The following is an 11,420-nucleotide window of genomic DNA, read 5'->3' as shown; positions in this document are numbered from 1 at the left end:
TAATATAGTAAAACGAATTATTTTTATTAAAAAATTTATGAAAAAAAAAATGAGGACATTTATTTTATATATACAGGGAGCTTTCATGGTGGGATCTCTCAAATAAAGGTTATTTGAGGGACATTTTTGTATGGCCTGCTCTGCATTGTATTTCACTAATCCAAAAGTCTATTTTATAGATATTCATCCGAAGATCATCTCTGTAAAAAATCACTTGAATCTGATATCATTGGATAACTCAATTAAATTATTGAAAATTTTAGTACTTTCTTGAAGCACTGTGTTCAATGATTTTGTAGGACACAATTAGATGTTTAAACAGTTTTCGATTTGTCTAATTTTTTGTAAAGATAATCTATAAATGAAGACCTTAAAAATAGATGGTTTGGATCATTAGATAAAAAAATTATAGGGTACCCTAAAGGGCGTCCTCAATAGAAGGGTGAAACATTCAAAACCCTTGCCCGAGCCCCTAATATCACTTGTATAAATAAAATAAAATTTTAAAAAGAACAAAATAAAGACAAAACATGTCAATTGACACACTATTAAAGAAAATAATAGGAACATATAGAAAAATCACTCTCGTGCAGATGCAAATAAGGTCAATTAGCTAGAATAATGTGTCATTTAATTCCTCTCATTTTTATCACTACTACCGTACATTTATGCCCTAACTTATGATGTCACAGAATTCACCAAAAATAATTATGACAAAAATGTCCATTAAACAAAAATAACGATAATCACATTTTTCTAGAATAGTTTACCAAAGATTATTCCCGCTCAAAATAAATTATATATACCTGATTTAAAAATTAAAATCTATTCCAAACAAAAATTTATATGCACACAACGAAAATAAAAAAGAAATAAAAGAAATAAAGGAAAACCTTATTGGTTAGTTATAATATAAAACTTAGAGATATTATTATCCAAATAAATTTAATATTCATATACGATTTATGGCTTGGCCGCCTCGTCTCAGGTCCAGAAGAGCAAAAGCCCAAAAAGACCAAGCAAGGTTTCCAAGAATTCCCACTAGTCTATTGTGAACAGATTTTGATGTTGCATTCTTGTTTCTGAGGTGAGACTGTGACATGCCACTGCCATATAGAATGTCGAAGGCGAACGCTGCATTACGCCAGGGTGGCAAAGCTCTCAAAGATCTCAACTTGCTCAAGGTTTTGCAGTCTGAGATTCAGCATGAGCTTTCCTGTAACCCCCCTGAGGTTCTCTCTCTCTCTCTCTCTCTCTCTCTCTCTCTCTCTCGCTTTTGTTTCTGTTGTTTTTTGAGAAATTAGCTTGTGGGTAGACGAATATTGGTTAAGTTATTGATGATACAGGTAAGCCGAAGCTCTTCAATGGGTGAGTTTGTGGTGGATTGCGATTTGCCACAGTCCCAAGATTTGGTTTTGAGGAGGAAGTATGAGAGTGGTGAGGAGGTTGCTGTTTCAGCTTTGTTGGGTCCTTTTAGTCCTGATGGCTTGGAGGGAGTGGAATGTCTTTACCCAAGGGATGTTTTGATGAAGGTGTGTTTGAAGAAGCCTGGTTTGAGCTCAATACTGCAGTTTGATTGCAGTGTTTATGAGAAAGATGGTATTGGGTCTGGGTTTAAAATCCATAATGCCTATTGTTTTCAACCATCTGTTGGTTTTGGCCCTTCAGTCTATAACCCCCCATTCAGGTTAGTCAGATTCAGATATGCATTTACTTTATATCAACTTATACACTATCTGAAGATAAGCTTTCTGTTTCTGTTATGATCATTACCTTTGGGACTTTGGTTGAAAAGAAACGTTTGCTTGTTGTCAATTATTTTCACTTTCTATAGAACATAAACAGGACAGACACAGCAAAAGCACTGTAATATCTGAAGGGGTGGTTCTTTCATTGTTTTAGTCGGAACTTGTGCTTTGCAACGTTATCCTCAAGAAAGCCATTCAGGAACTGAGCCATTTTTTTTGGAACTGAGTTTTCTTAGGCAGAGTAAATTTTGAATAACCATGATGAATTTATACCTTGGGCCTCTCCCCTCTTTTTTATTCCATGAGCAGGTTATGTTATTTAGAATTTTTTTCTTTTTCCTTCAAAACGAGTTAATGTATTTTAGAATTATCCCAAGGGAATGAAATTGATCTTATCTATATTCTTCCTTCAGTTGTGTTGTAACAAATCAGAAATATGAACTTTTGCATTATTGGGAATATGACTTTGAAGGAACGCTGAAATCAGAACCATATACTTAGTGGATTATTGATCGAGCAAAAGTGAATCTGATTGTTGCTGCACTAAATCTTTTTGGGGTACTTTCCAGAGACTACTAGAACATTTTCATCTATTTGTTTGATAGGGCATCCTTTGTAGCTAGACTGCACCAGAAGGCATAAAACCCTAATTGAATATGCTGTTAAGGTACTGTGAGAAGTCCCCACAATTACATTAATTAATCTTTTTTTTTTTCTTTCTGAATTTTTGCTTGAATTTTGCTTGATGGTTTCTTATTCAATAGTAACCAACTTTGTATGCTAGAGAGTTCTTTGTAAGAACAAATTATTAGAGAGTTAGTCAGAAGTTAAGACTTTGGCTAGTGATGGATCGATATTATTGGCCAAAGAACTGAGAATTGGGAAGCTTGGTGAAGAGATGCTGTGTGTAATAGCATGTCCTTACAAAATACGGGTTGTACACTCCAGTCCCACACCTTGGCTTCATCTTAGCATAGACTTTGTTCTTGAACTTCGAAAGGCAGTATCACTGCTAAGAGGACTCCTTTTGAGGTTGCTCGTGTAGAGAAGCTACAATATGCTGTATTCACGAGTTAGTGAAGATGGAGCTGCCTATGCTGATCATGTAAGGCCTATTTATGATGAGATCATGCTCCTAAGTACAGACTGAATGCAAACCAACAATGCCTCTTCAAGGAATTTACCGAAAGTTGATAAAGTTTTGGTGCATGTAAGGAAAGTGATTTGCGAAGTTAGTTTATCATAAGCTAGACTCTAGGAAGATTGGCCATGCTAAATATAAAGTAGATTAGCCAAATATAGAAGAAGATTAGCTGAAATGCTTAGGGTATTTCTACCAGATGACATAATGTCAGCCCTACTTTCAATGTTGTCAAACTTCTTTTATGGTGGAGTTGAGAACCAGCAGCAGCACCCCAAGGCTTTGGCAGAGGGAAAAATGGTGTGGTGTTAAGGAGTGGTGTGATGGCTGTGTATTGGATGGTAAGAGTAAAACGAAATAGAAGAATTTTGGACATCATTAGGGGACAGGGAGGGAGATTTGTGCGATAGAGTTCAATTTTGGTCATCTGTGTGTGTATCAGTTTCTTCCTTCAATTGTCTTGCTAACTGCTTAGCTTTGGTTGTCAGCAGACAAACTTAGCATCTCCAAATTGTTGTAATACCAGATTGTACACTTCTTTATATCTGAATGAAGTGCTGTTTCTTTATTTCAGATTGTACCTGAAAACCAACCTATTTTGGCTTGCTTATCCATCTTGCATTGCTCTGCTTTCTACTTAATCTGGACTATCTTTTCCATGCTTAATTTTATAATTTCTTTTGTGGGATTACCCTACTTTAGTTGCTTTCTGAATGTCATCCATCCTATTATTGTTGCATATAAATACTGTGTTTACTTGCCTAACTATATGTTTGGCTTCTTGTCTTTGAATAGTGAAACTCTCTTCTTTTTTTTTATTCCTAGATTTATTTTCTTATTCTAGTCTTTATTGTTTTTTTTCTGTATCTTTGGCAGCGATTTGGACAAGAAATTACAAGTTGAGCTTAAGAAATATTTAGTATCCAAGGGTATTGGAGAAAGCCTGACCAACTTCCTCCTCCACCACCTTCACAAAAAGGAGCAAGCCCAATATGTGGACTGGCTGCACAAACTTGAATCATATGTTGCAAAATCAGAGTGACAGAATTCAGTCGCAGTTTCGAAAGTATTTAAATGTTCGTTTTACAACTATGAAATTAGGCAATTTGGGAAGTTCTGACAATGTAACCTGCTGGTGGTGTATTGGTTGCTTGGGCTGAGCACTCTGGTGCTCCTGTTAATGGATTCCTATATTCAGATCAAGATAGGAGGGGGGTAAAAAGAGGCAATGACTAAAGTTTATGGTCCTGTAAATCATGATTAAGAGACGAGCTATTAATTTCTTTTTTGGTTCCGCTTATGGTGTGTTTGAACAAGCAATTTAACAAGAACGAGATTTAGGTCTCGTCTGGTGATGTTTTATTTTCTGTTAAATTCTGATGTGGCAAGCGTAAGACCCTATTTTCATACTGACGTGGAAGCCACACATCCACCACATGGACACAACCCAAAAAAACAAGGGAAATAAGCTGATATAATCACTTTTCAAAAGTGGTATTCTGAAATAATCAGCTTACAAATTGTGTTCTCAAATAATCACTTGTGAACGTGAAATGACCAAACTGCCCTCCATATAAAAGCACATGTATCAACCCGTTATTGGCCTTTTCTGAAAGGGTCTGAACTCAGCTCAACTCTCTCTCCTCTGTGTTGGAAGGTTGGCAAAAATTGGGGGAACTCCAGGTTGCGAGACATGTTCCCACTGAGCAATCCAGTTCGCAACCCATCCATCGTCCTAACCCAGATGTCCTCAAACTTGGGACCCTAGTTTGGGCGCAGCGAAGCCGGAAGGCACGGCGTCCATTGTTGACCTCCAGATCGAGCTGACTGCTGCGATTCCACAGAGAAGGGAAAGTGGCGACTTCCGGTGTCGTTGTGAACGGATGTGAGTTGTGATATTGGTTTGGTAGTGTATGTGTATTATGAAATCGTTCAGCCCCTTTTCACCACAGAGGGCATAAAAGCTTAAATTTTCAGTTTGCACTTGTTGTGATATGTTGAAATTCATAGTTTGTGATATTATCTGCAGTGGGAGCTGTCTGGTGAACTTGAATTTTGTTTAAAATTGACTGAATGCGTGTATAATGTAGTGCAATGTGTTTGATAATGGTGAAAATAACAGCACACAGAAAAATCATAGGTTAACTTTGTCTGGCCTACAAATTTGTAAATACGGCTAGTGTTAGGCTCAATTTAGATGCTAATGTGGGGAATTTATTGGCATTCTGGGTTTGTTTTGGTAAGAAGTATAGTTTGTGTGTTTTGGTTTCGAATTTGGTAATTGAGCTTGTACTACATTATACGCTTTCTATCACAACCGGATCCTTTTGTTGAAGGTGTTTACATTTGTGCAAAAGACTTGGAGGGTTAGAGGGTTCATATTTCTGCCATTGTATGTGTATGTTAGTTTGTTAATAACTTGGAACCCACAGATATCATCTTCTAAATCAGAGAAAAAACAAAAAGGAATAAAAGTTAATTGTTGAAGCAGCTACAATTAACTTTTGAAGATTTGAGGATTTAGAAGATGATATGTGTAGTGGAATGATTGTTGTGCATGTTTTTATTCATCTATTTTGTATTTTTTAGTGTTATGAATCGGTGTAGTAATTATTTATGTTTTTTGCAGAAATGGATACAGTTGGAATTTTGGTATGCTACAATGGAAATTGGGTTAAGAAGGATAACATTGAGAGTTATGAAGGTGGGGAGGCTAAAGGCATAATAGTGTCACGGAACGTAACGTTTTCCGAACTTGTTGAACGCATTTATAAGATCATGGATGCAGAGCCCACGAAATATAGTGTCACATTGAAGTATTCAGTTCCTGTATCCGCATCTGTCAGTAAGCAGATAAGGGTTGAAGACAATGATGATGTTCAATATTTTCTCAAGTACAACACAGATGTTATGGCCTCTAAAGTAACCCCTTTAGTAGCAAGCTTGAAAAATATCGAAGGGCATGGTATTGAAGGGTGCAATGGCATTGTAAGCGTGGAGAGTAGCAATGCTCCTGCTACCTTTGTTGTGGAACGAAGAAATGTGGCAATTTCGCACAATGAAACTGAAAATGGTGGGAATGGTTTTAATTGGAGTGATTGGGTTGAAGAAGTTCATTTTGAAAGCGGTGAAAACATAGTTGCTGATTTCAATCAACCTAGCAATGAAGAGGAACCATACTCTGCACCAATTGTGCATCCTCATGAGGACAGCGGTGCGGAACCCTCCACTGTGCAGTGTAGACAGGTGCAATCTGAACCTCCCCGGCAATCAAGTTCGAGTGAAATGCATACAATTCGGGTTGATTCGAAGCATGGTGAGAGTGTGGAATATATTGGTTATGGTGGAGGACTTTCGTGCATAAATTGGGAAGCAAATTTGAAGGTTGGCCGAGTTTATCCAAATAAGATTGCCCTTTTAAAAACCATCAGTTTAGCAGCAATTAGAGGCCACTTTCGGTTCAGAACAGTCCAATCTGGGAAGCGTCGGTTTTGTGTTCGCTGTTGGCAGGTGCCTTGCCCTTGGAAACTTCGGGCATATAAAGTTGGATTACATGAGTTTAAGGTTGTTAAATACGATCCACTTCATGAATGTGATCTGAGGTTTGTAAGTAGTCACCATCCTCAAGCTACGGCCGAATTGGTGTCTGACTGTGTTAAATGGAGATTTCAGGATGCGCGCAGCATTTATACTGCAGCTGATATAAAGACAGATGTGAAAAAAAAATTTGGTGTCAGCATAAGCTACTCTACGGCTTGGAGAAGCCGAGAGTTAGCTTTCAAAACAATGAGAGGGTCTGCAGAAGAGTCGTATTCCCTTCTCCCTTCCTATTGTTATGAGTTGGAGCGTACAAATCCGGGAACTTTGACATACATTGAGACTGATGCAGCCGACCACTTCTTATATTTTTTTATGTCCATTGGTGCATGCATACGAGGATTTAAGTCGTCAATGCGGCCCGTGATTGCTGTTGATGCTACCCATTTGAAGTGCAAGTATAAAGGTGTTTTGTTTGTTGCGACCGCATTTGACGGAAATCGCAACATATATCCTGTTGCCTTTGGGATTGGAGATTTGGAGACCGATGCAGCATGGGAGTGGTTTTTGAGAAAATTACATTGTGCAATTGGTGATTGCTCGAATCTTGTTGTCATATCTGATCGCAATGTTAGCATACAACATGGGTTGCGTAGAGTTTTTCCTGGGGCAAGCCATGGTATTTGCTTTTATCACTTGAAGGGCAATATGAAAGCCTCATTTCACTTGAAGCAACGGGATCCGATATTGGGGTATTTTATAAGGGCAGCGAAGTCTTATCGTCTAGCGGAGTTCAATCGTCACTTCTCGATGATAAACAATGAGCGAGTGCGAAATTATCTACTACGTGCAGGCGTTCAGAAGTGGTCACGGGCCCACTGTGATGGACGACGCTATAATGTGATGACAACGAATATTGTGGAGTCCATTAATTCAGTTCTTCGTTTTGCAAGGATGCTTCCGGTCCTACACTTGATCGATGAAATCACAAATTTACTTCTCACTTGGTTTAGTCAACGTCGAGATTTAGCAATGAAATGTCATTCTACATTGTGCCCTGATTTGGGTGAACAGAAGTTAAGGAAGAGGTTAGACGCTGCGTCAAGGATGAATGTGGTCAAAATCAATGATGTTGAGTATAATGTTCTGGATGGTGATTTGAACGGTCTGGTGCACTTGGCAAACCGTAGTTGTACGTGCAGGAAGTTTGACTTGGAGCAACTCCCGTGCAAGCATGCTATTGCGGTATGTCGGCACTTGAATTTGAACCCCTACTCCTTTGCCTCTTCTTATTATACACGAGCTACATGGGCAGCTGCATATGCTGAATCTATTTATCCTGTACCACCTAAAGGCACATGGGTTATTCCCGAACATTTGAACAATGTCAAAATCCTTCCTCCTGTTTGTAAGGTTATGCCGGGCCGTCGCAAAATGCAAAGAGTACCTTCCAAAGGAGAGGACTCCCGGCAAAAAAAATGCTCAAGGTGTGGTGTGAAGGGCCACTACCGAAATACATGCAAACAATCTGTCCCTCTCAAGAACTGAAGTCTCTAATTGCGCATATTGCACAGTTGTTCAGTTTGTACCTCACTTGTCATCAACTGTGAAGTTCATGAATAGGTTCGGTGATGCTGCAGGGATGGAAGTCCGTCAATTAAACGGTCATGTGAAGCATATGGAACAAGGTAACAAGTTCCTTGCAATGAGAGCCTATTATTAGTAGCAATTTGTTAACATACAGTTGTACCTGTTTTATTGAAACCAGCTGTTATTTAACACTGTTCCACTGGCCAATGTGTCATACAGATTAGCATTTCTATTCGTTTGTGATGTACCTTTTATTTTCATTTAAATTGTATTCGATTTGGTGTTGTGAAATGTGATTGTAGTCACGTTGGCATCACTTGGTTTCCTTTCCTACACAACGTTATGTCCTCTCTTTATATGCATCGTATTGGTATTGTATTGTACCTTTGTTGCCATCGTATTGGTATTGTATTGTACCTTTGTTGCACGGCCATTGGTAGTGTAATGACAACGGTTTCTGTCCCAAATGAAAGGGCCTAGAAGGCTAACTAAAATGTAATCTCGTACATAAAACGTATTTCAAATGCAAATGTTACGCAATTAGTGGGAGCGTCATTGTACTTCATGATTTCTCATTGTTCTGATTGCCATAGACCAAACTATCTATAGTTTTTGGGAAACTATCCATGCAGGTACACATGGTGAACACATCACTACTATCGTTATATGGACTTTTCAAATAGTTAATTATTCACTTCAAGTCACACACACAGAGGAACAAACCCTTCCCCATTTGTGTGTGATTAGTGCCTATGGACTCTGGTACCTATAACTCTTCCAATCCAACCTGTTTTGCAAAATAACAAAGTCAGTTATTAGTGTTCTATATTGTTGGGCACAGTGTCCGTGGTTTGTATCCAATTGCCTTAAGGTATCAATACATGTCCCATATTTCCATGGATATTCCGCGCGTCATAACCATCGATCTGTCCGAAACCCTCCATATACACGACCATTGCTAGAGTCACTGTTTTTAAGTACTCAGATGTAGAGGCTATAATATGAGGTGTATTTCCATAAAGCAGCAATATAACAGTACTATAAGCACAATACGATTACAATATGTGTCAATAATTATACAATACAAACACAATATACACCCGTTATGCTTCTAATATGAGGCCAATAAACGTTTCATAAGCACACCTCCACGTTACAGTACTTCATATGTATACAAACTAAGTAATTTCCCACTCAACGGTGAGAATAAGAGGAAGGCGTAAACAAGGCACCACATTCATACAAAAGCCACCAAATACATACAAAATGATTCCACCCGTACGTCCCTGACCCAGCTACAGAAACCCTTCCACAAAATCACCATGTTTACAGGTCCATGAATAGATCCAATTCTTTGGTCTTCTTCCTCGCTGCATGCACAAGGATATGATCAGCCATTCCCTGGCCACCCTTATTCAGCACCTGCCAGACACCACCAACATCTATTTCGCTCCAATTGTAGTCTGGTGACACGACGGAAGCATAATCCCGGAACATCTCGAACCCATTGTTAAAACATTCAACCAGTTCATGGTTAAATTCTTCATATTCAGTGAATTTTTGGACAGCATCTTTCTTTGTTTCTTCCAATTGTAACGTCAACGAGGCTAACTTCGCGCTTCGACTTTGGGCTTTCATTGTTTGCTTAACTTCTCTAGCAAATGCTTTGTTCAGCTTGTTCGTCAAGTTGCCCATCACCTGGCCATGAATATCGCATTTGGTTTCCCACCAATCCGTTGCCGTACACAAATATTGGAGGTGATGCTTCACTTCAGCTATTTTCTTTAGCGGATCAATGTTGTCTGCCTCACTTCCGGATGACGTGGGATCGTTATTTGGAGTCCCAGGTGGAGATGGGAAAGGGACATGCCATGGCTGGTCTCCTGGGTAACTAACAACCTCGTTTGGAGGGATTACGTCTGACATCTTCAACTTCAAATGGGGATAATGCACACATGCACCCTGAAAAATAGTTAACGTTACAAAATCAATCTGGAGCTTCCTTTTCGTTACCAACAATAGGGTGAGATTTAGTACAGCTTTGGTGTATGATATATATGGAATTGAATGAGTAGGTTAGACCCTCTTATATAGAAGGAAGTTGTCTGTTTTATATTGCTTTCAATGACTACATTACAAAATCAGTCTTCAGTCATTACTCCTCTCTGTCACTGACAGCATTGTAATATGCCCATTACAGTCGGACCAAATACGAAAATACAACCTGTCAACGTCAGGTGGGATGAATCTACCTACAAATACTTTCATGGTCCATTTTTGTAATTGGCCAATTACTTGTCAAATTACCGTACTCATATATTTGGGACAATTTGTAGTTTTGGTACAGGAGGGAAATTGGGGAAAGAGGACAAAAGGAATAAATTGCAAATTCAACATGGGTCCCATACAACAACCACCAACCAATGGTAAAGAATAGTTATATACAGCTGTTATTATGCACAGGCCAAGTCAAATGTGTTGCCCAACAACTCCCGCCAATAACTCCCGCCTAAAATTGGACCCAACAACTGCCGCCAATAACTCCCGCCTCTTCATGACAGTCATTTACTCCTGGTCATTAATACCTCCCACTATTTAATTGTAACCCAGCTGCATCCACCCAACTTTTCCATCACAGTTACTCCGTCAAACCCCCCCTGCCTGCGCAGCTATTTCACCTACATCACAATGAATGGCAGTTTGGTGAAACTAATGGCCACACCAACCCACAGTAAATACCCAACACCCATGGACCCCAACCCCACACCAAACCCAACCCTTGCCATTACTGAAGGAGGGGACACTGAAACAGCTGCCAAAGCAGCAACCGAAGACACTGAAGACTGGGTCCATGGACTGCAGCAATGTCGAGCCAATACCATGTTCTGGAAAAATCTCCATGCAAACATAGTTAGCAAAATTAAAGAGGGCCAAGCTAGGTGGGGTGTCATAAAAAAGCGCACAATTCGGGCGCGTTATCAAGCCCGGATGCATCTTCTACATATGAAGGCTGTCAGAGGTAGAATTGAAAATGCCCCTGCCAGTGCAGTTATTGCATTCAAAGAATCAGACGAAATGGCTCAGTTGAAGCAACAACAACTGGAATCCGGCTTCGAACTATTTAGGAAGTTTGCACAAATTGTGGATGCAGAAGGAAAGTGGGACATCACTGTGGGAGGGGTCATGAACTTAATGGGTCGCGGTCGCCGCATTTGACGGGTATGCAACTCGAAATTGGCCACAGCCAGAGGGTTTGCCTTGTAATATTACCATGGCTACTATTGGGGACAAACCCAGTACAGTGGACTTTTTGACGTGGCCTCTTTTTGTAATATATACGTATGAGGTGCCCTTTTTTTTTTGTTTCGGATGTTTTCTGTTGGGGAAAGGGGGCCTCGTTGGTA

The 11,420-nt window shown here is 39.4% G+C and overlaps 1 protein-coding gene across 1 annotated transcript; it reads left to right on the top strand.

Annotated features, from left to right (window-relative positions):
- Positions 1 to 973: 973 nt before the first annotated feature.
- LOC117633553 (uncharacterized protein At2g39795, mitochondrial) lies at positions 974 to 4,254 on the top strand. The gene is made up of 3 exons (XM_034367195.1): positions 974 to 1,232; positions 1,347 to 1,687; positions 3,766 to 4,254. Exons 1-3 carry the CDS (start codon positions 1,101 to 1,103, stop codon positions 3,929 to 3,931), a joined length of 639 nt encoding a protein of 212 aa, XP_034223086.1. The 5' UTR covers positions 974 to 1,100; the 3' UTR covers positions 3,932 to 4,254.
- Positions 4,255 to 11,420: the final 7,166 nt, after the last annotated feature.

This window comes from Prunus dulcis, chromosome 7, assembly GCF_902201215.1.
Source record: "Prunus dulcis chromosome 7, ALMONDv2, whole genome shotgun sequence".
NCBI classification, from domain to species: Eukaryota; Viridiplantae; Streptophyta; class Magnoliopsida; order Rosales; family Rosaceae; genus Prunus; species Prunus dulcis.
The sequence above is the reverse complement of the archived record's forward strand: the minus strand, read 5'-3'. Positions and strand labels throughout refer to the sequence as shown.

Excerpts from the sequence above, each read along its gene's own strand:
- LOC117633553 (XM_034367195.1), top strand. The coding sequence starts at position 1,101 with ATGCCACTGCCATATAGAATGTCGAAGGCGAACGCTGCATTACGCCAG. Across the intron at positions 1,233-1,346 it reads TTTCCTGTAACCCCCCTGAG|GTAAGCCGAAGCTCTTCAAT; the intron begins GTTCTCTCTCTC and ends TTGATGATACAG. Across the intron at positions 1,688-3,765 it reads GTCTATAACCCCCCATTCAG|CGATTTGGACAAGAAATTAC; the intron begins GTTAGTCAGATT and ends TATCTTTGGCAG.